The 27,727-nt window shown below is 37.7% G+C and overlaps 3 protein-coding genes across 3 annotated transcripts; 2 read left to right on the plus strand and 1 right to left on the minus strand.

Annotated features, from left to right (window-relative positions):
* Positions 1-4,282: 4,282 nt before the first annotated feature.
* LOC146635426 (uncharacterized) lies at positions 4,283-5,173 on the plus strand. The gene has a single exon (XM_085350111.1). The coding sequence runs from the start codon at positions 4,283-4,285 to the stop codon at positions 5,171-5,173; it is 891 nt and encodes a 296-aa protein (XP_085206237.1).
* A 1,085-nt stretch (positions 5,174-6,258) lies between these two features.
* On the plus strand, positions 6,259-19,778 carry LOC146635427 (uncharacterized). The gene is made up of 6 exons (XM_085350112.1): positions 6,259-6,271; positions 6,385-6,449; positions 8,650-9,596; positions 17,905-18,274; positions 18,902-18,982; positions 19,599-19,778. The coding sequence occupies exons 1-6, from the start codon at positions 6,259-6,261 to the stop codon at positions 19,776-19,778; spliced, it is 1,656 nt and encodes a 551-aa protein (XP_085206238.1).
* Positions 19,779-25,239: 5,461 nt separating this feature from the next.
* LOC146635428 (uncharacterized) lies at positions 25,240-26,431 on the minus strand. The gene is made up of 2 exons (XM_085350113.1): positions 26,348-26,431; positions 25,240-26,115 (listed from the first exon to the last, which is right to left on the minus strand). Exons 1-2 carry the CDS (start codon positions 26,429-26,431, stop codon positions 25,240-25,242), a joined length of 960 nt encoding a protein of 319 aa, XP_085206239.1.
* Positions 26,432-27,727: the final 1,296 nt, after the last annotated feature.

A 27,727-nucleotide genomic window follows, 5' to 3' on the forward strand; every position in this document is an offset into this window, starting at 1 on the left:
TGTGCTGCTATATCACACTATCACATTAACTGTGGATATATGAAACAAAAAGCCATGCATTATTGCCTTGTAATTCATGTCAGCTAAAATTTAACAACTAAAATGATGTTAAGTGATGTCAGGGTCAATTTGTCTTGTCAAAGCAAAGCAACACAATTTTTACTTCCAATTCAAGGTAAGAGACAAACAGCATTGTCAGAAGAAAGTGAGAGCTGAAAGCTAAAAGCTATCTTAACTCTGAAATTAGATGTTTACCTACTTGTGTGATTTCAATTGTATTTATATCGGTCAAATCACAACAACCATTGTCATAAAGCTCTTTAAATTATAAGGAAAGTACAATAATACAAACCCCAGCAGTGCTATTACATTTATTACTTTTGCTACATTTACTACTAATTTTTATATACTTGGTCAGAGATGATTTCTATATCTTAACTAACTGTATGTAGAGAGACTTTGAATCACCTTGTTGTTGAATTGTGCTATACAAATAAATTTGCCTTGCCTTCTCAGTAGTAGTTGTGCAGGTTATCATTTTTACTTGTAAACAGTCACTGTCTGTGCTGAACTCTGCAGATGTTAGCTGTACCCATACACTGTAATAAAGAGGGATGGCATGACTCATTTGTTTCTGGACTCTTTTTTGCTGCCATCTTGTATTTTGAAACCAAATATGAAAATATTTGGAGCACAGGCCTGGAGTCTGGACTATCTGCTGATCCAGAAAAATGGACGATCCACTCACATGTAGACTAAATATTGTTAAAAGCCATCAAATAAAATTTTTGCCCACCGGAACTATAGCATGAATGTCTTGAAGGATCTGTACCACACTGTAAGACATATCATTTGTTACATAATTCAATTAATGTTTTTTTCAAAATGTGCAAAAACACAGTCCTGAGTTCAAGCTCAGTGACTCCAGTTACTTAAAGTTCACCAGCAGAGAGCTAGTTGTGCTGTGACACTTGTCAGTGTCAAATAGACCACATGTCACGGTTGGCTGTGTGGCAGGCAAGCAGAAGTGGTGGACCCAAAATTGCAGGACTCTTGGAGACGGGAATAAACTGAAAACGCAGCTTTATTGCTGGAGGAATGATTCACAAAATAAAACTTACAAAAGCAAAACAAAACTCTAAACCGAGGTGCTGGAGGACAGGACATTACAAACACACAGCAAGTTGCGGGTGCGACGCGACACCAACACAGAGAAACACAGGGCTTAAATACACAGACGGCAGTAATCAAGGGATGAGAGACAGGAGGGGAACACACCTGGGAGAAATCACAGCTGACGAGACAAGGGAAACGTAAATTGAGCACACACACATACGACACAGACCTTCACAATAAAACAGGAAACTCAGACACATGGAACCAGACAAGACGCTGAACTGAACAGACAGATTCACAAACAGACGGGGTGACACCACAGACAGACAGAGATACAGACGCAGACTCAGAGGCAGACCGAATATAACACATAGAACTCAAACAATAATAATCATCATGATAATAAACTGGAAAATGATAATAATAAACTTAAAGCGCTGCGTCACCGACCCAGGACCATGACACCCTCTCTGAGTATCCAGATGAATTATTTACAAAAGAAAATCTGAACTAAGCCTCTGAAAATATGTTTAGTCCAAAGATACCAATCTTTTCTTAAGTCACAAAGCTAATCACACAAATGTGACTGGTCAGCAGTTAGAATAATACTGTATTACTGTGTATTGCATTAAGAAATAGAAGATAAATTGTTTGGGTGACTGTAAGCCAGGAGTCCAGTCCTAATATGCAAAACAACAGCCATGTCATAATGGTTAGTTTTGAATAATATGTACTTGATGTTAGATGAATGCATGTGGATTATGATTTCTGGCTCAGTTGCACTAATAACAACACTTGTTGGTATTAAACGGAGCTCCCCGCTGACGAACAACAGGACTCAGGTGAGTGACAGCATTTCTAAAATTAGAAAATATTATTTGATAAGGGACTGTATAAGTCTTTAACCATCACTCATTTCTTTATATTTTAGCTTTAATCATTTTTTATAAGGAGCCGGACTTAATGTTCTACATTCATAATTCTCCAGGCTTTTGTAAGATCTAAAGGGTTCACACTCACTCCTCCTGTATATCTAGCTAAATGCCAATAATGACAACATCCCTGAGTCTGAGCGCCTCAAAGGAAGGAGAACGGAGCTGTCGAGTAAGATTTAAGGAAATTCAGCTCCTGTAAATACTCACATGAAAAATAAAGTCACCGGGCATTTTTTAATAAACTGCTAATCTCATTTATTTATATATGGATTAAATATGCTGGGACAAAGTTAATGTTTGGTCCTGATTATAACTCAAACTCAAGGAAAGGCAAATCCAAAAGAGACGTGCAGCTCAAAAAGTAAAGTAACAAAACAAAATTAAACCCTACAACGTTCAGTGGTACTATAAAGTATGCAGTGCATACACTAAATGTTGGATCTGGAGTTTAGAGAGATTAAGAGATTTTGTGCTACACTCAGACTGCTCAATACCTGGAGGTGCTAAGTCATAAAACAGTATGTGGCAGATTGAAATTACGGGCCATTAGTGGTTTTGAAACGTGCAAAGAACTAGCTCTTTTATTTGTTTTACGTCTTCCTCACATAACTATCCATCAACATGTGTTCTGATAGGTTAATTGAGACACTCTGAACAAGCAGCAAAGTGACACGTCTTCATTTATTAAGAAGAAACAAGAAGAATACAAATAAGGTTTGACTCTTTTAAAGCATGTAATGTTTCTAATACACTACGATGTAGGAACCCACATACAGCTGCAAACAGGTTTTGTTTCAAGGAAAAATGCTAAAGGCAAATTTTTAAAAACTGAAAACTTTGTAACTGTTCAAGATAAAAACATTTTAAAGACAATGTGGATATTAGCTAAAACCGAAGGCTTACACCAGTGATGGAATTTTGCTTGGGTAATTACAACATGTTTAAATTTTGACTGTTTGTGATTTCTTCAAAAAGTTTCAGGTTCTTCTTTTTTTTCCATTTGGTAAAGTAAATCCGTTGGGCATCTTTCTTTGCCTTTAGACAATAATTCTGATGGCAAAAGAGCCAAACGGGACATGCAAGAAAAAAAAAGTTTCAGGTTCTTAATCTATTGGAGACTTCTGGCAATACTCTTACACTTTCAGAGACATTTTATGGTTCGATAATTTAAAACCAGTCAATCTTGATAGTTATTAAGACTTACAATTTGATTTTTATTTTTTTCCATATCATGTTGCAATAAATACAGTGATCCCTAGTTTAAGGTGGGAGTTATGTTCTAAAAATAACCAGCGATAGTTGAAATCTGCAAAGTAGCCAACTTTAATGTATTTTTTACAATTATTATAGATGTTTTAAGGCTGTAAAACCCCTCACGACACACTTTATACACTTTTCTCAGACAACCTTGAACATTTTCACACTTTTGTCTCGTGTTTAAACACTCTCAAAGTTTAAACCTTTGTAGAAAAATAAATGCAGTATTATAGGATGAAACCAAAGATCAAACCCTGTTTTCAGGTCCAGAACATGAGAATAGAGCAGGTGTGAGAGAATTCAACATTAATGAATCAATGGTATAAAAGTAGAGGAAGCAAGAAGAATGAGTTGAGTAAAGTCTGACTTATCTGACTGTTTTTTTTCACGTAATGGGCTTCATAAACCCGTGTGCCTTACAGTCCGAAAACTACCTTCCTTTAGCATGTCCAGAAGTACAACTTTTTGTGCGATGGTTAGCATCTTCCTCTGCATTTGAGTGCTAACGCAGGTTCTTTTGGTGCAAAACGTTGCGTGTTTGTTTCAGTTTTGCCAGAACTACACTGTGCTTGGCTTGCCAGTACCTGTCCGCTATGTCCAGAGCCCTGCAGGCTTACAGAGCACAGTGCAGCCCCTGCTTTGTGCAGTCTACAGTATCCTAGTGCCACATGAACACCCTTATGGTGTTTACTATGGACAGGCTAGGATCAGCACAAAAGTCCAATAACAGATCAGGTAGGCCACTCTAGGTGATATATGTGAAAATTTGAAGTTGTAGGAAATGGCACTAATTAAACGCAGCACTGACAAGAACATATTACTGTTGAGTGTTTCTTTCAGGAGAATTGATGATTTTGTAAGGATCAGTTACAAACATGAACATCATCAGAATAAGTGATATAGTGTTGCATGTTGAAACTGCTGGAAAGTATTAAATGATCAAACATATTTATTCTTGGCGTCTTCAACAGACCATGTTCATCAACTCTTCCTCAGTTCTCAGTGATGTCTCCGGCCTTTTAAGCTCCGCCACTTCATCCGAATGTCCCACAGGCGTGGCCCTTTTCACCAGTTTCACCATCGCAAACACCTTCCTCTTTCCACTCTACATCTTCATATTCTACACGGGCTTTCAGCGTCGGAGGCATCGGCACAATGCACCTGCAGGGACGACAATGAGCCACTCTGACTTTTTCACATACAACATGATTATTGTGGAGCTGTTTGTTGTTTTTGGAACACTTCTCCGTACTGTGGGCACTTTTACCAACAGGATGATAATCAAGTCTACTGGGGAGCACTTGTTTGATAATAGTTTTCCTGGACAGACTATGTTTCACATGCTGACCTGTTTGGAGCGCTATCTGGCTGTTGTTCACCCCATCACCTACATGCGTCTACGGGAAACACACGGGGTCAAGATAAGAAACATCATCACTGTGTGTGTTTGGGTGCAGAACATTGGATGGTACGGGATAATTCAGTCTGTTGAGGAATCGGTCAAACTACAACTAGCATTTTCAGGTATCAGCTTAGTGGTCATTATTTTCTGCTGTTTGTCTGTTCTCCATGTTCTGATTCGCCGAGGACCGGGGGAGGTGCGTCAAAACAGTGAACGTATTGATCAGTCAAAGCAACGAGCTTTCCACATGATCGTGGTCATTATGGGAGCACTGCTGCTGAAATTTTCTGGCATTCTGATTTGTTCTGGCATAGAACAATTATCACTGATGGACATGAAAGTTTTATGTGTGATGTGGGAAGTAGCAAACTTGCTATCTGTCCCCAGCAGTCTGGTTCTTCCTCTGCTGTTTCTGCACAGAGCAAAAAAACTATGTTGTGCAAAGAAAACCGGATCAGGATAGAGAGTCAGAGGAATCAAGAGTTTTATGGAGTGATTAGATTTTAAAGTATTAGAACTTTATGAATTATAACAAGCCTGAAAGACTGTATACTCATTAGGTAAGTAATTAATGGTTAAGGTTTCAGCTTTCAAAACTGGAGTGAATTTCATGGTGGTAACGTTTTTGCTCAGAGGATGCCTGCTTATGTTAATAAATGTAATTCTTGTACTGTGCAGTGATTTTAAGCATTGAAAGGTGGTTTTGTTTGTAGATCGGTAAGTGTTTGTAGGATTAGGGTGGTTTGATAAAAGAAAAGAGGCCTTATATTGTAACGTAAATACCCTACAATAAAGTTAAAGTACTTACAAAAACCCAACAGTGCTATTACATTTATTACTTGTACTATACTTTCCACTAATATGTTCGTTTACTTGGTCAGAGGTCTTTAGTAACTAACTGTTCATAGAGAGTTTTATTCCTTCTCAATAATAATTGTGCATTCAGATATAATGCGATTGTTGTGCAAGTTAGCATTATTACCTGTGAACTGTCTGCGCTGAATTCTGCACATGTTAGCTGTACCCATGAACCAAGGGTGGGTAACTCCAGGCCACAAGGGCCAGTGTCCTGCAGATTTTAGATATCACCCTGGGTCAACACACCTGAATCAAATGATTAGTTTATTACCAGGCCTCTGGAGAAATACAAGACATGTCGAGGAGGTAATTTAGTCATTTAAATCAGCTGTGTTGGATCAAGGATATATCTAAAAGCTGCATGATACCGGCTCTCGGTGACTACCAGGCACAAATATGGAAAACACAATCATGAATTCCAGTTCAGTGGCTCTGGTTAGTGGAGTAACTAGCAGATAGGAATTGGTGACAACAGCTTCTGCAAGGACACCGGTCAATGTCAAATTCGCCACAGCCTCTCTGCAGTATCCAGATGACTCAGAAAGAAAAAAATCTGAGTCAAGCCTTTGAGAATCTGACTAGTCCAATACAACCAATCTTTTCCTAAGTCACAAAGGTAATCACAACAATGCGACCAGTCAATGTTTTAAATGATATTGTATTGCTGTATATTATATTAAGATATACGCGATGAACTGTGACTGTAAGGCAGGTGTCCAGTCCTGATATGCAAAACACCAGCAGTGACCTAATCAACAGTTTTGAATATCATGTAATGCGTGTTAGATGAGCGTGTGTGGATTCTTTCTGGTTCAGCTGTGCTGAAGACGACACTTGTTGGCATTAAAGGAAGCAACTGGCTGAGCTACATGGAGATTCAGGTGAGTAGCTTTTGAGATTTTTAGGAGGTTGATTAATTTGAAATTAGTATTCAACAAAGTACACTATTGTTCAAAATTATATATTCTTCATATATGTTGGTTTCAATTTAGGTTTTATTTTGTAAGAGCCAATTAATACTCAACTATGAATCATTCAAGCATAAAAAGGCACCTGACTCACAGGATATATTTGTCTAGACTTAACATAGAACTTACAAAAGAACCAATCTAGGTACTTTTTTTTTACCTCTGAATCTATGAAAACCACCAAAGATGACACCGTTTAAAATAGCACTGTTACACCAACGAGGTTATTCCCAAAGGATCCAAAAAGTAGTGTTATATTTTAACGTGATGTGTAGTGTGTTTTTAGAAATGTGAAAAAAATTGTGGACAAGTGGACAGACAAAAGAGGACGTGGCAGACCTAAAAGGTACAACAGTTTCTTAAAGTCAAGTTCTTAAGAAATAGGAAAGCATCCAACAACAACTTGACACATATCCTGGAAGATGCATCTGGTGCATCAGTGGATTAATCTATAGCTTGTTAGTAAAATATATGGTGGAGTTCAGGAGAGAGGTACAACATGTAAAACATGCTGCCGTCATGGTTTGAAGCTGCATGTTAGCCAGTGGTGTTGTTGGGAATCTTGTCAAAATCAGAATCAGATTTATTGACCAAGTGTGTGACACATACCTTCATTTTTTATTTGCTCTCAATGCTCTCAATGTACTAAAGAGAATACACAAACCTATAATACAGCCAACATGAATGGCAACATACTATAATATGCTATTAGAGCAAACTGACACAAAAATGAAGTAATATTATGTTATAAAATACTAATATAATTTCTTTACTAACTGATTAAATTTGCTGAAACAAAGTTGATTTTTAGCTGACTAGACTCAAATCAATTTGAATTCAATTCATATCACATCAACAGTTTCCTCAAGGAACCTTAAATTGTATGTAGTACAGAGAAAACTCAAAGCTGCACAAAACAGATGTATAGCTCAAAAAGTATTCTAACAGAAAAAAATAATTCCAACACTTCTACAATAATATTATTGAATGTGAGTATGCATCATTAATGCATTTAGTTTTATACACAAAACCCTCTGCACCTGAGGCACTAAAAGCATATTATAGTTTTCTAACATGCAAAGAACCCTCGTTCTTTTAAGGTATTTAAAGCATTTAATATTACATTTGATATACTGTTTAACAACTACCACAGCCTTGTTGAACCATCTATTGGGCTAGGAATGGGTTTTTTCATGCTAAATTGCATGAAATCTAAAAGATGTGACATTTGACATAAGGTCTTAGACTTTTCGTCCATGCAGGTTTTTTTTGTTAAAAACTCTTCCAAAAATGAAACATTTCCAAAAACTTTAAACTAGAAAAATATATGATTAGAAAGTATGAATGTTTCAAAAGGGAAACATTTTCAAAAGGTAACATCTACAAGAAAGATGTAGATGTTAGTTAAAATCAAACCTGAAGCTTAGTCATAACTTCAGTTGCGAATAACCTGAAGCATCTTAAGAGGTTAAGAAGTGACTTCTTTCTTCGTTATTATTAATATGTTTTATGGTAAATGGCCTGCATTTGTATAGCGCTTTTCCCCAAAGCACTTCACACTACATTCAGCCATCCACACACTGGTGATGGCAGCTACATTGTAGCCACAGCTGCCCTGGGGCGCACTGACAGAGGAGAGGCTGCCAGACACTGGTGCCACCGGGCCCTCTGACCGCCACCAGTAGGCAAACATGGGGTTAGTATTTTGCCCAAGGATATTTGACATGCAGCCAGGAGGCAGCCTGGGATCGAACCACCGACCTTCTGATTAGTGGCTGACCTGCTCTGCCACCTGAGCTACAGCCACCCACCATGTTTTTGTATTATTATTCAGCCTCCTCTTTCATCCTCATATATGAAGACTTTTCTCTCAGGTAGCCGCTACCGGGCTACTGTCAAAACACGATAGTGTGAAAGACAAATCCCCAAAGGAAACAGTACAAACTAAAAAATGTTAGAAATTCATTTCTATGAATTGTTCCTGCAGGAGCACAGATGCTGGCTTGGTTAAAAACACGACCATTGTCAGCATATGCAAAACTTTACTGTGTTTTCTAAACAACAATAAATTATTCCATATGTTACTGTTTTTTTCCTTTGCTCTCTTCCATAGGTCATGTTCATCAACACTTCCTCCTCTCTCTCATCCTTAAATTCCTCCGTTAACTCGTTTGAGTCAAAATGCCTGGATTCAAAAGTCAGCAAAGTTTTCTACACCATCTACACCTCCATGACCATCCTCCTCTTCCTTCCACTCTACATCTTCATCCTCTACATGGGCTTCCAACAGTGGTGTCAGAAATCTGCACATGCAGGGGCAACAACGACCAACTCCAACTTCTTCACCTACAACATGATGTGGGTGGAGAGTTTTGGATCAGTCTTCTACACCCTGGGTGGTTATACCAATAAGATAACAATGATTTATGTTGGAATGTATATGTTTACCATCCTTCTTCCTGTAGAGACTTTGTTTCATGTCCTGACCTGTCTGGAGCGCTACCTGGCTGTTGTTCACCCCATCACCTATATGCATCTGCGCCAATCACATGGTGTCAGGATTAGAAACATCTGTGCTGTTTGTGCGTGGCTGCAGTGGGTTGCATGGTTGGGGATACATTTATTGCTTGGGTATCAATTTTCAAATATGCTACTTCTGTCCTACTTGGGTGTCTGCATGGTGATTGTTGTTTTTTGCTGCCTATCTGTTCTTCATGTTCTCAATCTTCCAAGACCAGGGGATGTGGGCCACAACAAGGAGCATGTTGACCAATCAAAGCTCAAGGCTTTCCACATGATCATGGTGATAACAGCAGTGCTCCTGCTGAGATTTTTTGGGTTGATGATTTGTTATGTGATAAGAAATATGTCATTGATTGCTAACAAAGACTCATGCACTTTGATGGAATCATCTGTTTGGTTGAGTGTACCCAGCCGTCTGGTTCTTCCTCTGTTGTATTTGCACAAAGCAGGAAAACTGTCATGTTGTAGGGGGAAAAAAATTCAGGATAGGGGCCTCCGCCCTGTGCTGTGGGCAGAGGCAGAGAAGTTGTCCTGCTGGTGCTCAGAAAATAGCCTGAAGCTTAATGTCCTTCAAACAAAACAACTCATAATGGACTTTAGGTCCACTTCTACCTGATTATAAATGAGGAACGGGTAAAATTTGCCTCCACCTTCAGGTTTCTGGGCAGCCACATCTCCACTGATCTCATCTTGACACCTTGATAAAGACATCCCAGCAGTTGCTGCACTTCTATCTTGTGCTGAGGAAAAAGCTTCTATTTCATGTTTGGTACACAGGGGCCACCACTGAGAACAGGAAGGCTACACAGCAGGTAATTAACGCTGTCCCCCAAAATAACTGGCTGTTCACTGCTACTCCTGGAGACCATCAACAGATCCTCCTGTCTCAGAAAAATCACTGCTATCACAGGTCATCTCTACCCCGCCCACCACCTGTTTGACCGGCTGCTCCCGGTTGGCGCCTCACTAACAGCGTCTTCCCCAAGACCATTCAGACTGTCAACAGTATCACCCCACACACTCAGGCCACTCACATACAGCCTCTAAATTCAAACCAAGTCCAATGTGTGCTTTGCTATTGTTTTTTTTTATAAATTCTTCTTGATTGTATATATTTCGCGTGTTTTTTTTTTTAAATCTATTCTGCTGTCTTACTATTTATATTTGATTCCTGCACAGTTGGCATTGAGCATCCAACATTTTGTTGTGTATTTACAGCAACATTAAAGGGTTAGTCTATGCTATTCTATTTATTAGTAGTAGCATTTATTTCCAATATTGTTGTATTACTAATATTAGTTAAAAAATTTACTACAACTACGCATAGGTGGGAGTTGGTTTTGATGGTTTTAGATGATGTATGATAGTTGCGTAAATTGAGAAAATTTGACAGCTTAGCTGTAAAGACTCGTTAATACCTATAAACAGTACACATTTGTACTGAAGTCTATGGATCTTTGCTGTATCCATATACTACAATAAAGATGGATGTAATCACCAGTGTTGGAAAGGCTACTTTTAAAATGTATTCCATTACAGATTACAGAAAACACCGTTTCTGCTCGGTGACAGCTCGTACTTTTCCACTCTCCTTTTTCTCCCTCCTCTTGCTCACAGAAACATAACGTGTATGGCAGTCCATTCTCCCTGCAACACGGACTACACTGCCCATGAGGCTACATTCTTTAGGGCTATGCCTGTAGCAGTCTGCCTATTAGCTTAGCACAACAACAACAAAAAGGCGCTCTCTCACCCAGAAAACACGCAGAGAGAGAGCGTCACCCTGTAACCATGGCAACCGTAACTCTGCCGCCTGGAACAACAGGACAAACAAAATCCAAACTGTCCTGATCCGTGACAATATGAAGCAGGAAAGTACTGCAGTGTAATCCATTTATTTCAACAAAGTAACTGTATTCTGAATACCACCTTTTTAAACGGTAACTGTAACGGAATACAGTTACTCATATTTTGTATTTTAAATACATAACGGCGGTACATGTATTCCATTACTCCCCAACACTGGTAATCACCATGACACAACTAACTGGTTTGTGGATCATTGAAGTTGTGGCTGTTGCTGATGTTCTCAAATGTGACCATATTTGGATTAAAAGATGGGGTGTAAGCTATCTAATAGTAGCTCACTTGGTTAACAAGCTTGATCCAGAAAATTTCCTGAGCTACAAAGATGCAGTTTAAGTAGTTCCAGAAGCCAAAAAGTACAGTTTTGCCCACCAAAACTGAAGAATGAACTTCCTGAAAGATCTGTGACAGAAAACTCATTATATTATTTGTCAGTTAATCCCATCAAAATGTTCCAAAAGGTACCTATATGAAAAACACAACCAAGAAGTCCAGTTTGGTCACTCCAGTTGGCTTGGGGACAGCAAATGGCTACAGCTGCCTGTGTCCCCCCTCCATTATCCACGTGGATCCATTATTAAAACATTTCCATATAGTTCTTATGAAGAGTAAACCTATTGATTGTGGCCTAAACAATTTCATGTTCATTTCAATAATCAAATTGGAAAGGAGCTTTGACCTAACCCTCTGAGAATCAGCTGATTCATGCAAAAGAACATTATCTCAACATTCACTTCTCCTTGGGTCATAGTGATCATATGGATGAAGGTGGATGTTTCTGAATTTAGCTCTGAAAAGTTTTGGCATTCAAGGAAGCTAAAGGAGGATTCAGATAAGTGATTAATATTACATTTCTATCATCTTGATTGATTTGATTAGCTTCTGTTACTTTAAAAGTTTTTGTGCGCCTCTAATACGATTGAAAAATTATTCAACTAAGTATAAAGGGTGAGTTTGGTTATTTTGATTATTATTTCTTTATTGGCCTATTAATAAAGATTATTAATAAAGATCATCATGGTTCAGTTCAACTATCTTGTGTCACTGAAGCCAGGGTCACTACTGAAAACAAATAATTAATTAAAATAGACCGTGTCTATTTGAGTTGCCTTTAAGGTAATGTAAAAACAAAAAAAATAGATGTCTACTTTGCACCTTTTTCTCCTACTTTTGCATTTTGTTAAAAAAAATTGACTTAATAAGTCAAAGTGAAATTGAAAGGTCTTTAATTAACAACAAAAAAGCTTATGATTTTGGTCTTATAAATTTTAAATACTTATTTTGTAAACTATGAATCTTCAATGGCAAGCCAACGCTACTCTATTTAGTATGATGCCATGACATTATTGAATTAATGTGTTAAATGGACAAAGCAAACAAGAGGAATGCAGTTTTAAAATAACCTGTTTTATAACCTTTTAAACCATCCAGCCTTTAAATAACTCACGTACCTTATTACCATTTTCTTTATAATCAAAGTAATCTTACAATATGAACAAACTCAATTCAATTAAATTTTTTTTTTAACTCTGGTTTAATGGGGGAAAATTCAAAATAATGTCCAGTCAAATTTTTAGGGTTGCACCCCACAGTGCATGAAAACCAGTAGTTTGTGTTTAGATGTGATTTGGAGTATTGGCTGTCCAGCACATAACAGCAGGGTGAAAGATGCTAGAAGCCTGGGAATACAGTCATGGTCAAAAGTGTTGAGAATTACATAAATATTGGAAATTTGAAAAGTTGCTGCTTAAGTTTTTATAATAGGGATTTGCGGTTTGTGTGGTTTGTGGCTTAGCTGCAGGGGGAGGAGTGGAGAAGTGCATTCGGGCGAGGCTGACACACACCTGAGGTCCATCACATGATCATGTCTCCCCTGTGAAAGATGAGGTGTGTGGTTGTGCTTTTAGCAAAAAAACCCCCAGAGCCAATAAAAACCGTGTGAAACTGCAAACGCTGTTGGCTTCACATCTGTCATTTTCACACTATCAAAAATAATTATTCATCAAATCTTGATTGCAGAATTTTTGTTTGTTTCTTGGCATGTCTCTTTCTGTTTTCCCCCCATACACTGCCATAGACCACTGTCCTGTAACAATAATAGCTTGTTCAAATAGGTGTGTCTGGAAAAATTCTAAATAAACAGAAGCAGCAGTTCTTTGCATGCTGAAAGAACTCTGACTGCAAATTTAAATTTTATATGTGCCAGTGGCCAAGTAAAGAACATTTAGTGGCTCGGGGTGAGGATGGATTTGAATATAGAATACCGTCTCTTCAGTCTATCTCAGTGACAAAACAATCCACAATCCAGTAAATAATAAATCCACTGTTTCTACATCACGCAATAGTAAGGATCGTTCACACAAATAAGATGTGAACCAGTTCAAAGAAGACCCAGCTGTACCCACCCAGTGTCTCAGCCTATTTAGCAAACTATGAAGGTCAACAGTGTCATAGGCAGATGTCAGATCCAACATCAGCAAAACAGAGCATTCTCCTGCATCACATCTCATCACGATGTCACCGGAGACTCCAACAAGTGCAGTTTCAGTAGAGTGAGCTCTATGAAAGCCAGATTGGAAAAACCTAAAATAAGCTTTAACCACTTGCTCTAAGTAAAATGTTGAAGAAATTAAATCTCAAAATAGGCATAAAACACTTATTCTAACAAACAAATCAAGGCAAATAATCTAAAAACTAGTACATTAAATCATTTTAAAGATATTTCTTCTTTTTAAATTTAGCTAAACACTACTTTAAGATTATATTGCTGATTAAGGACAAAACAAAACTGAAACAGAGCAAAAGTGTCCATCTTTATTTGTCCACTTTAACAATAACCTGCAGATAATAAAGATACAATTGAACAGTACAGGTCCAACATTATGAGTTTGTTTAAGTGGTTTCAACATTTCAACAGCCTTAGAGGTTTCGCCATTGCCCCATTAAAATTGACGAGTGACATAGGAAGACGACAAAGATTCAAATTTCTTCCGAATGACACCAAATACCACAAAACTTGTGTGGGTGAGTAAATGAACATTTTCCATTTTAGAAATAAGACCCAGATTGAAAAAACAAAAAACAAAACAGAAGTGCCCTCTCCTAATCTTATCTGAAATTTACACACTACTTTCCAATAAATGCATGTCATTCTGCCAGGGCTTTAAGATGATGTAGTGTCATGCTCATGAATGGCATCATGGAGAACTTCTGTCTGAATGACAGACAGCAGGGTTGCCACGCATTTGGGGTAAGTCAGATGGAGTGCATAAAAGTATGCCATCACATATATCATAGCCTCACCAAGTTTTTCTTTGTCAAATGTTGTAACTGGTAAATTACCAACAGCAATGACACACTTGCAGCCATCGAACATCACTACTGGACATGACAAGCTTCGTTTCTGGAGGACAGCATTTGGATCTTCTGTAGGCTGCAAGACACAAAAGACATGACAGTCAACATCTTATGTTAATTGTATGTTTTTTTGCTGGGATTTGGTCATAACGTCGGAGACGTTCTTTGTTGGTTTCACACATTTTATAGTAGTTTTGACTTATGGTTTATCAGTGTCAAGCGACTCCTTATGTGACCACACTCGTGTACATTAAATACGTTATAAATTAATGAAAACAATAAATTATAGATTTAAGTCTTTCGGCTGAAACCGAAAAAGCATTTTTGAGTCATGTTTGACCGAAATATTACGTTTGCCAAATTTTCTGTAGATCTTTATAAGCAAATTTTATAAAACTTACCTTCAGGACATGTAGAAATGCTTCAGAAGCATTCCCCATCTTTTTTGGTGGATGGGCAGGTGTGGGAAAGAGCGTTGGAAGAGCCTTCATCAGTGCAAGGTGGGCTTCAGCTGGACAAAGCAGAAACAAACCTTCATAAACATAAATTTTAAAGGATGAGAACTTTGTATTCAAATGGTAAAACTTACTTTTGTCCATGGTCATTGGTGGATTCATTGCCTTCTTTGACACACCTAGAACTCTACCCTGGAGCAGAATTCTTCCCACCTTAGTTTTACTTGACTGATGAACTTGTTGTTGTGGGGATCCAAAATTCTGCGAAGCTCACCCAACGCCTACAATAGGTTTAAAAAAATAAGTAAACAAATAAAATCAATATATATATATATATATATATATATATATATATATATATATATATATATATATATATATATATATATATATCAGGGCTCTAGAGTGCGACCAATTTGGTCGTAAATGCGACCAAATTTTTCAGTGGTGCGACTAAAAAAAAATATTTGGTTGCACCTGGGCGACCAAATGTTCGGGTAGCAAAAAAAAAAATCTGCAACCTTTCCTGTGGTCAACAACAGACACACATTATGCCCCTATCGTGGACTAAACCAATCAGAGATAGTAAGGGGCGGGACCGCTCTGACTGGCCGTGGTCCAGTTGAAAGTGCAGGTGGAAGTGGGAGGTGAGTATAAAGCGATATCAATTCATTAAATCCTGAATCGACTTTTAAATATAACTGTGTTTTGCCAGAAACGCCAGATTCTCAGATTAAAGCTCACAAAACCATTTCAACAACAACCAAACAGCAAATGAGAGCAGGCACACGGACTCCACACAAAGACATAAACAAAGAACGGACCGACGCATCAGAATCAGCTTTGTCTTTCTCGGCTTTCTCACCCGACGGCCCGCAGACGGACACGCTGTCGGAGCTTAGCGATCCTGATGCGTCCAGTCCGCGCTGTGATTACGTCTTTTTGCGCTGATTCTGAGCTGCAGGTTTTGTCTCTCCAACCAAAATTCACCGAGCCCGCACCAAAAGAAGCAGCAAACTGCGTTTCACATTTGATCAGTGTCGTCATGAATATATATATATATATATATATATATATATATATATATATATATATATATATATATACACACACACACATTTGATTATATATATATATATATATATATATATATATATATATATATATATATATATATATACACAATTAGTGTTATGTTAAAGACATTTGAAAAGTTGAATCTTAATTGAGTCCCATGAGAATCAAATTGATTCACGTCAAAGAATCATTTTGATTGTTCAACATTTTTACCCTTTTTAAAGCTATTATAGAAAAGAAATGTCCAGACAGCCCGGCTGAGGTCTGAAAGGGTTATACAATATTGCCCGGTGAACTTTTACTCACCCAGATTTGTGTCATTGAATTTCATCAATAAGATTATGCTGACTAGGGCTGCCAGATCATGCATCCATTGGACGTAAAATGTACAGCTTATTGCACCAGCAGCATCTGCTCTTACATAACGATCATTAGCTTATAGCTTTAAGTGTTTAAGGTATGTGCTAACTAAAAATAAAGGCAAGATGATAGTTTATTACATTTTAAAGAAATTTGCAGATTGCTCATTGCTATCTAAAATATAAAAGGACACCGGAGTATATTCTCGAGCATCTCACACTTCTAATAATCAGTTGTCTGCTTGACGTTTATTCAGCTGTGTAAAAACTATAACTTTAATCTCAGCCAAACCGATTTACTCAGGAACAAATAAAATACTGAAAAAAGCCAAACAATAACATTTTTAAGTTATTTAAGTGACTTATATATCATGTTTCACCTGAGTAGTGAAAGACGGCGGTGGTTTTGAAAATGGTTCGCCCGGAGTCCGGTGTTCTCACGGCTCTAGTGAGCGTTAAACCCCGGCTAGCTATCGAGCTAGTGGGTAACAGACGTCTCCGAAAACATCGGAGCGCTTTTGAAAATATGTGGTGTCTTGATAAACTGTCCAGATATTTGAAGTTTACACGGCTACATTCTCGCCTGAAAATATGTTAAACGTTTATTTTGTGACCTAGAAAGAATAATAAGAGAAATTTTTAAAACTAAGTAGCTGCCGCCATTTTTGGAAACTGAGCTAGGCCGCGCTATGAATTCTGGGACACAGCTTCTTCTTCTTCGGGGTTAAACGGCAGCTGGCATCCTTGTACATGCAGTGCTGCCATCTTCTGTTTCAATTTTGAATCGATACACAGCGCTACTTGTTTTACCAACCGGCCTGATTCCTGAATAACACTGTTTTGAGCCCACTTTAATAAATCCAATTAATATCAAAATATTAATTTAAACCCACACCTTGTGAGGGAATTCAAGCAGCTAGTAAATCAGTCAAAGACAATTGGAAAACCCTGAATGTGGTTAATTAGCTCTCTTGCTAATTGAAAGAAATTCTCAGTGTGCCTATTAACTTAAGTTACACACGGCTAATACTGCCCCTTATAAATAGTATAGCTAGGAATTCTCACAACATTACAGTAGATACTTCACTAAATGTACTCTGAACCACATGCGAGGGCTGCTAAGCTAACGCTAGCATCCGTTAGCATGCTACATTACTCCTTCCCGCGCTCAAATTAAATTTATTATTCTGTCCGCTTGACTTTAAAACAGTGATTAGACTACACACTACTTACATTCGAAAAATTAAAATTGCTTACCTCTCTTTCTTGACGAAGTTTTCTCTTACAGTTTTTCTTTCAATGCTCAGGTGCAGAAGATTCCTGTGACTCCAAATTCAAACGGAGTTGGGTAACAACTAACATGGAACATGAAGGGGGTGGACATCTCAATTTTTGCTACTATATACAATTTAGTGGTTTGTACGTTCATAAAACACAGTCAGTATGATAGGTAAATTTCTTCTTCATTGATTTAAAATAAACTCTTATAGGTTTTATTTCATTTTACCTTATTTGTGACCATTTTTTGTTTTTACAGCTACAGTTTGTAATACCCCCCTCCCCCCATGAACTTGGTATTTCCCAAACTAGCGCGGCAACAGCTCCACACTGCAACATATTTTCTGCTTGACTTTAGTCTAATACAATGGCCTGTTGGAGGTGTGTGATTTGCTTCGTCTTTGTGGCGTTAACATTGAAGTCTCTCTTAAGTCACATTAATACTGCACACAGTTGCAGTCCAGATTTCCGTGTCATTTGTGGAGTCGATGGATGCGCCGAGGATTACCGTGTTTTCAACTCGTTTTACCACCATCTCAGACGCACACATCCACAATACATCGCCACTGGGAACCCGCCTACAGGATGGCTGACAGCTTCATCCGATGCAAATGTATTAGGAGGCGAAAATTTTGGTACAGCCATTTTTGCCGACTATACTGCCGAACCCAGACAAACTGTTAGCAATGGCAATGGCACTGAAGTAGAGCCACCACCACTAGACCCCCCAGTCACATCGGAGGTGTTGGAGGAGGAGCGACAGGAAAATCAGAAGGAGATGGAGCAAGACGCAGCTGAGCTTCAAACACCTCGTCAGAATCAGGTAATGTACTTTATGTGTTTCTGTGTGTACGCGCGCAAATTTTTAAATGTATGTGTGTTGTTTAACCTTAACCAAGCACAGTTACCCCAATTCAGCTTTAGTAAAACCGTAGTAAAGCCTAACTAGAGAAAATGTACTCAGTTCAAGTGAAGATTATAGTTTTAAAGTTATGTGTTTTCTAAGATAAACTACTTGATTAGAATATTTTAATAGGTATGAAGGCCAGTGCTGAATTTCAAATGCATGAATCCGCTGAAATTCAGGCTTGCGCAACAATGTAGGCTTAGTTACCATACTTAAACATAATAAATAAACTTATTTACCAGTGTTGTGTACCTGCCTTGGTTGTTGTTAGATGCTCCATGAACCAAGCAGCTTTCAAATTTTTCTTTCAGTTAACTTCAGAGTAGATTCCATAAAGATTGGTTAAGTTTCATTAAATAACTCTTAAATTGTTCATAACATTTGCAGCTTCATTAGCTATCCATTGTAGAAGGAATCTTTTAATAGCAAAAATGTACAACAGTTTGGAATATTTCTTTGTTTTGTTTTGCATCTGGTGGAATTTGAAACACATTCTGAGTGAGTCATTTTTCTTACACAATTGTTTTTCTTTTTGTCCTGTAGGGTAAAAGAGAAACTGTTGATCTTGCCAGATGTGCAGCTGCATTTGCTATTGGTGTGCGGGAGCAATGCCACCTATCACAGGTACTGCTTCATCTGATATTATGGGGGTGTCATTGTTAACTTGTTAATAAGTCTGGTTCAATGTAAGGCTGCAACTAACGATTTTTTTTCATAATCTGTCCACTATATTTGCAATTAATTGATTGTTTTTTATCACTGGTTTTATTCAGCTATTACTTTCACCTATATAAGTTATTAAGAACAAATGTACATTACGAAGAAGTTAAGCACAAGAGTTGTGCAGTTCACTGCAATGTATGTAACTCTGGGCACACTCAACAGTTTAAAATAGGCTTAACAGTGTAAAATGTGTTCACTTTTAGGCATAAAACACAAAGGAAGTAGAATTACATTAAAAAAAATGAGGTAATCATTTGTTCACTTTTTCTGTTGTAACCTTTCATGCTCCTCCATCTTGCTCGGTGCAATGTGTTTGTGCCACGTGAGTCATGCATGTGGCATGTCATGCAAAACAATGCCAATTACTGGCTGATTTCTTCTTCTACTGCTCCACTGGTAAATTACAACATTCAGTGGCTCATTAATTTGAGCTAAAGAAACAGAGTTGCATTTTGCTTCTGTTATATCTTCTATTTACGCTTTCATGTCTCTGATGTGTTTTTTTTCCCCCCATCAGAGGAATGTCAACAACATTGTCCTTGGTGTCCAACAGTATCAAACAGCTCTTCTGACGTCCTTGAGGGGAAAAATAAAGACCATCCTTGAAAGGCAACCTGACAGCAAGTTCTTTCAACACTGGACAACTTTCAGGATCCCTTTCCCATATGTGCAGCTTCAAACCTACAGGACCGTGTAAAACAGATGCATTTCAACCCTGTCACACCTGAGGAGATCATCATTTCCAATTATGCCTGTAGAGTTAAAAAGGGAGAATCGAGAGTTCTTGCAATCAAAAACAAGTCTTTCTACTACATTCCTTTGATTGAAAGTTTGAAACAGCTATTATCCAATTCAAGACTATTTGACATGCTCAGTACTGGACCTCAGAGTTGCCCCAACGCCAGTTTTTTGTATGACATTAATGATGGAATTATTTTCAAAACCCACCCACTGTTTTCAAAGAAGAACTCTGCTTTACAACTGATACTCTATTCTGATGAGATAGAAATGTGTAACCCCCTAGGGTCACGTGCGAGTGTAAATAAACTACTAATGTTTTATTACACCTTAGGCAACATAGACCCTAAGTTTAGATCAAAGTTGGCTTCCATCAGACTTCTCGCAATCGCAAAGTCTAGGGACATAGATTAGTGTGGGGTAGATATAATACTACGGAGAATCAATGAGGACTTGAAGTTACTGTACGATGGTGTTGTGATTAACACTGTCAATGGGGAATTTTATTTAAACGGAGCAGTTGTTGCTGTGTGTGGAGACACTCTGGCCCAGCATGAGCTTGCAGGATTTAAGGAAGAAGTTGGTTTTGCGTATAGCAAATGTCGTCATTGTGAGTGTACTTTTGATGAAATGCAAGAAAATTGGACGGACACATTAGGCAGTGCATTGAAATAGAAAGGGCAACTACTGAATTTTTGAAATCCTCGCTCAAAACGACTTTTGGCATAAATAGACAAAGCAAATTAGTTGATTTCCCAGGTTTTAATCTCATAGAGCAGATGCCACAGGATATTATGCATGTAATTCTTGAAGGAGTGGCACCAATGGAAATTAAGTGTGTGTTGAAATACTTTGTTTTATCTGGAAATTTGGAATTGGACTTGTTTAATTCTGCCATGCAGAACTTTCCTTTTTCATCAGTGGACATACGTGACAAGCCTTCACCAATTAGTATTGCTACTTTAGCTTCAAGTGACAACAGACTCAAACAATCCTCTGGACAAATGCTTATATTGATCAAGATTTTGCCATTCTTATTGTACAGTGTTGTAGAGAAAAATCCCTTTATCCAGTTTATTTTGGATTTAATTGAAATTGTTAAAATACTTTTTGCCCCAGTTGTGTCTTTACAAACTGTGTCCAAACTAAAAAAAAAATGATAGAAGATCATCTTAAACAATTCAGGCAACTATTCCCAGAAAAAAATGTAATACCAAAGCAACATTACATGCTGCATCTTCCCTCTCAAATTATTGCCCTGGGACCTGTAATACGTCATATGTGCATGAGATTCGAGTCTAAACACAGTTTTTTTAAACAATGGTCATCCAAATTAAACTTTAAGAATGTATGCAAGTCTCTTGTAAACCACAATCAGCTGCTGGAGTGTTGCCAAAGTGAAGCAGGAACTGAGCATCCGATATTTGTAAATGAGAAAGAACTAGGTCCTGTATCAGAGGTTGCTAATATGGACCATTTGCAATCAAAGGTTGTAGATTTTTTGGGGATTGAAGATGCTATACATCATGCCGTTAGAGTAAAGTGGCTTATTTTACATGGAAACAAATACATCTGTGACAGGTCTCTTATACTCATTTCAGCAAATGGTTTAAACCCTATCTTTGGACTTGAAAAAAACATTTTTATTGTTAATAGTGCACTTTATTGTTTTGAATACCAGGTGTATGAAACCTTGGGTTTCAACAAAGACTTTCTTGCCTATGAAATTGCAATTCCCAACCTTGCCCAAGCAACTGAACTGACTGATGTTGAAGACCTACTTGATTTTACGTCATATTACCCAGTCAATTTCAGAAACAGTGTCTATGTTATGACAAAATATAACCTTGAAGATGTCCTTTCTTTAAAAACCTGAAATAAATACCTTCCAATGAGTGACTTTCTTATTTCAAGGAAAAAGGTGAATGTTTCTTATTTTGAGATAATTTTTGTTTTACACTCTATCTAAAAGCTATTTTTGCTTGAAATAAATGTAAAATGGATCATTTTTAGATATACAGACTAAATAAGAAAAAAAAGTAATATATACTTAAACAAGTTTAATCATCTAACACATGAGACTGGAAACTAGCTTGTAATGTTCAAAACAAGATGGACAAAATAATCTGGCTAAAATTAAGACAATAAATCTTGTCAAGCTACAAGGAATTTGCAGTGCACTATAGAGAGAGACAAGAGGACGAGGCTCCAGTTATAGCAGTGCAAGTAAACAAACAATAAATATAAGAAGAGTAAGAAAATAAATATACACTTTAGGACCAGGGGTAAAGGGATCAATAACAATTTAAAATCTATATTTTATATTTTGATGATTTAAAGTCTCACACACTACCCGTGGAAAGGGGAGGGAGACCTGCTGCCTCCAAATAGAGCACATTTCATTCATAATGTTTTCATTCATAATGTTGTAAATCCAAGCCCATTATGTATTCATGATTTGAATCCTGGGTTGTGTGAAATCCCAGAAATACACCTTAGACAAAGTGAATCTGTGAACTAAGGTGTAGGTCTATTAGGTTATGTTGTGGTGATCCTCGGGTTGGTGGATTTGTGTTCATACTGCAGTAGTGATGGGATTTCCGGCTCTTTTTAGAGATCCGGCTCTTTCGGTTCGGCTCACTGAAAAGAGCCGGCTCTTTTGGCTCCGAACCGGCTCTTCAGGTTGTTTTGTTGCTTTAATTAATTTATTATTAACAATAATATAAAATTATGCACAAAAGGAATTACTAACGTAAAACAAAGTGGTTTTATTTATATATGTTTATATATAAATATATGCGGTGGCCCCTAGAGACAAAACACGTACAAACTCCAAAACACATTTCTAGCATGAACTGAACTTCCAAAGCAGAGCTACCTAGATCACTTAAATTACACAATTGAAAGCATGTGTGTATTGTTTGTGTATTTATACACAGGCACTCAAATATATTCAAATAATTTAAAAAAAAGTTCATCTACCTGTTACTATCACACACCAAATCCGGTCGTTGGTACTTGCTGGCTTGTGTAGCCACAATTTAACAAAAGCTCCACACTGCGCCCAGCATCCTGGAGCACTTCTGTTGTCTTTTGTACGTGTTTTGAGTTTTTATGTGCTTCTGAGTTTTTACATGCTTCGGAGTTTGTACGTGTTTTGGAGTTTTTACGTGTTTTGGAGATTGCACATGCTTTGTCTGTAGGGGCCACCGTAAATATACTTTTATTTATTCACTCCACATAAAATGTAATAAATAATTCATATAATACACAAATCAACTATTCAAATTTCAACTTTTAACTATTTAAATTTTCAGCTTTTTCCTTTTACAAATTTAAAGTAAAAACAACACAAAACACTGCAAACCACAACACAATTAAATATAAATTAAAATATCAAAACAAAAAGAACATGCATATTCTCTGTCATATGGGCCTGGATGAATAAACTTTCTGAATCCTTTATCATCTGCAACTGAAAATAGTTGTGGATGATTACTATACCTTTCTAATGTCACGTTGTTGTCCCTGGCTCTCTTTCTCTCTCTCACTCCCTCTGGCTCTGTTCCTGCTACTGAGTGTAACTACCGCCCCTCCCCCCTCTGCCCAGGGTAAAGCACAAGGCTCGCGTGCAGGCGAGAGAGAGAGGGTGAGAGAAAGAAAAAGAAAAAAAACCCACGTCACGGTTCGCGATAAGGAGCCGGCTCGCGTCGTTCACGTCAAAGAGCCGGCTCTAAGAGCCATTTCGTTCGCGAACGACCCATCACTATACTGCAGTCCAAAATTAAAACCAATGTAAGATGGACAAGAAAAGTTCAAAGCCATCAGGTGCTCAGTTTAGAAAAAATAGAAAAGAAGAGGAGGAGAAACGAGCAAAAGATACAGGTAAGCAGATGTGTCATTGGATAATGGCAGGTCATCCTGAAACAACCAGAATCAGAATACTTTATTAATCCCTAAGGAAATTATGTGCGTTACAGTTGCTCCAAGAAGAAATGGTAAAAATAGCAACAGTAACAGACTAAACTCCAAACAATACATTATGTTACAGATTTTAATATTAATTAGTGATTGTCAGTTGTTGATTTGTCCTGTTCCCAATGTATGACGAATTATGATGGCTGTTTGGTAGCCGTTTGCATACAATGCATACTCTCCCTCTCTTCATGTGTGTGTGTGTGTGTTTCTCTGGTGAATTTCGACAACAGTTTTATGTTAATGTACAATCCTTAATATGTTTTGTGTGTGGGGGGGGGAGGCTAGGACCGCCACTGGCCTCAGGAATAGAAAGCCTAGATTATTTAAATAAGACCCAGCACAGTTCTGGAAAAACATTCTTTGGACAAATGAAACCAAGATCAATGGCGAAAAAAAGGTATGGAGAAGGTGTGGAACAGCTCATGATCTAAAGCATACGTTTACATCGGTTGTAAAACACAGCGGAGGCAGTGTCATTGCTTAGGCATACATGGCTGTCATTGGTGTTGGGACACTAGTGTTTAATGATGATGTGACATTGGACAAAATGAGCCAAATTATTTCTGATGTGTTCAGAGACAATGTAGTCACACTGACTGGGCGGTGTTTCATAATACAGATGGACAATGCATCACGGTACTGGGTCTGCGACCCAGGGTTTTGCGTATTTTAGTTTTATTCTTAGAATATTGTATGTTCTTAGTGTGTCCTGCTTTATTTTGAAAGAGTTTGGTGCATCTTTGTCATTGTATTTAGGTTCACTTTCCCTGTGACGTCATTAGGTTCATTTGTGTCAGCTGTTTCCTCATGTGTTTCCACTTCCCCTGATTACCCCTTGTGTGTATTTAGTCTGTGTGTTTTTGCTCACTCATTGTGAGGTCGTCTGTTATGCCAAACCATAGTCTCGTCATAGCTTTCATAGTTTTGTCAGAGTTTCATGGTTCTCATAGCCTATTCTCAGTTTAGCAGTGGTTTCTGATTTTACCTTCATGTTAATGTTGTTTTTTTTCATCAGCCCAAATAAAGGCTCGCTTTTGGTTTAAGTTAAGTTCTGTCTCCTATTTTTTGCTACAACATGCCAGTTTTCCTACTTTCTTTGCAAGCTCCTTTGACTCCAAAAGATGAAGCCAAAGCAACCCAGCAACCCTCCTATGCATGTCAAAAAAAATGCTCAACTCTTTATGTCATCTTTCTGAAGTTAGTATTGTAATGTAATATCATAGTACACAACAAGAAGCAGACTAAAACTTTCTAAATGAAACTAATCCAGCTGGTATTACTGATAGTTATGTTGGTTCCATGTACCGAAATGATAATTAGCAACATAAACTATCTCTGAGGAGATACAGTACATTTAAAACACTAAAACATCAATGAGCCATAGAAACTTCAACAGTTACTTCACGGGTGCCTCTTATATCGTGATTTATTCATTTATTTATTTATTTATTGCTACAACATGCCAGTTTTCCTACTTTGTGCAGAAACAGCAGAGGAAGAACGAGGCGGCTGGGTACACTCAACCAAACTGCTAATTCAGTCAAAACGCACAATTCTTTCAATGAAAAAGATTGCAATACAAACACAAAAATCAGCCCAGCAAATCTCAGCAGGAGCACTCCTGTTATCACCATGATCATGCGGAAAGCCTTGAGCTTTGGTTGGTCAAACTGTTCCTTGTGTTTGCCCACATCCCCTGGTCTTGGGCGACTCAGAACATGAAGAACAGATAGGCAACAAAAAACAACAACAACCATGCAGACACCCAAGTAGGACACAAGTAGCATATTTGAAAATTGATACCCAAACAATAAATGTATCCCCAACCATGCAACACACTGCAGCCACGCACAAACAGCACAGATGTTTCTAATCCTGACACCATGTGATTGGCGCAGATGCATATAGGTGATGGGGTGAACAACAGCCAGGTAGCGCTCCAGACAGGTCAGGACATGAAACAAAGTCTCTACAGGAAGAAGGATGGTAAACATATACATTCCAACATAAATCATTGTTATCTTATTGGTATAAACACCCAGGGTGTAGAAGACTGATCCAAAAGCTCCAAAACTCTCCACCCACATCATGTTGTAGGTGAAGAAGTTGGAGTTGGTCGTTGTTGCCCCTGCATGTGCAGATTTCTGACGCCACTGTTGGAAGCCCATGTAGAGGATGAAGATGTAGAGTGGAAGGAAGAGGAGGATGGTCATGGAGGTGTAGATGGTAAAGACTGTTGAATTATGGCATGTTGACGCAAACGAGTTAACGGAGGAATTTAAGGATGAGAGAGAGGAGGAAGTGTTGATGAACATGACCTATGGAAGACAGCAAAAATAGTAAATAATGTCATGTTGTGTGAAAACTAAAACATGCTGTAAGTTATTCGATACGGTTGCAGTGATGAAGTTTTTAACAGAGTCTCGCAAAATATATTTGTGCTTCTGCAAGAAAAACTCTTAATAGATTTCTTTTAAGTCTATGGTCGCCACAGTGGATAATCTGCCTCCATCTCATCCTATCACCAGTATCCTCCTCTGTTTTCCCAACCTTCTGTGTGCCCTGCATTACATCCATGAATCTTTTCTTTAGTCTTTCCCTCTTCCTCCTGCCTGACAGCTCCACATTATCCATTACTCCTCATCTGCAAATGTCCAGACCGTCTTAGCCTTGCCTCTCTAACTTTACCTCTAACCTTAACTGTCCCTCTGATATATTCTTTTCTAATCGTATCCATCCTTGTCACTCCCAACAAAAATCTCACCTCCAGCTCAGCTTCATGTCTTTTTGTTAGTTCCACCATCTCCACAACATGCATCATAGGAGATCCCACTATGATATTGTAAATCTTCCATTTGCTAACTATTGCTAACATCCTTTTGTCACAACACCAATCACCCTGGACACTTGTCTCCACCTACTCCACCCTGTCTGTACTCTCTTGTGCACTGTCCATTGCTGCGAATTCCAGGTATTTAGGTATTTGATTGATTGATTGGTAATTTATTTCAAGCATGTAAACAACATACAGGTACATTTAGAAAAGAAAATAAGAGAGAAAACAAAATACTATACAAAAAAATCAATACATTTCAATATAGCTACCGTTCTTATTAATTTACATGTTGAAAGGGAGAGGTAAGAAGGAAACACTTATTTAATCCCACCCCTTTGCCATAAATTATTAGTTAATATTTAGTCAGCTTCCTTACTGATATAATTTGTAATAAAAATAGTGAACAGATATCTGATATACTATATACTATAATATCACATCATGAATTTTTTATAGATTTTTTTTAAATAGAGACATTCACTTAATTTCAATATTTTCCTTTTCTTTATAGTTTGAGAAGATCATATTTTTATAACTCTTTTTGAACAGTTTTATGTTTGGACATTGCTTTAATTCCATATTCAGACTGTTCCACAGTTTCACCGCATGAACAGAAACACAAAAGCCTTTTCTTGTAGTACGTACCTTCATTGTTTTGAAGTTACAAAAACCCCTTAAATTATAACTTCCTTCTTTCAAAAAAAACATACTCAGAATATTACCTGGCAGTTCTTTATTTTTTGCTTTGAATAGAATTTGTGCTGTTTGGAATTTCACTAGATTGTCAATTTTCAATATTTCAGACTGCAAAAATAGTGAGTTTGTATGTTCCCTATAACCTGCATTGTGGATGATTCGAAGTGCTTTTTTTTCTGAAGAGTAAAAAGTGAATGTAATGTGGTTTTATAGTTATTGCCCCAGACCTCTGCACAATAGCTTAAGTATGGTGAAATCAGTGAACAGTATAGAATATGAAGTGATGTTCTGTCGAATACCTGTTTTGCCTTGTTTAGTACTGCAATGCTTTGTGATACTTTGGAATGAATATATCTTACGTGAGCTCTCCAGTTAAGTTTTTCATCTATTATTACCCC

The sequence above is a fragment of the Diplotaxodon limnothrissa genome, linkage group LG3, assembly GCF_057381915.1.
Source record: "Diplotaxodon limnothrissa isolate DT_005_m linkage group LG3, D_limnothrissa_male_GT1.1, whole genome shotgun sequence".
NCBI lineage: Eukaryota > Metazoa > Chordata > Actinopteri > Cichliformes > Cichlidae > Diplotaxodon > Diplotaxodon limnothrissa.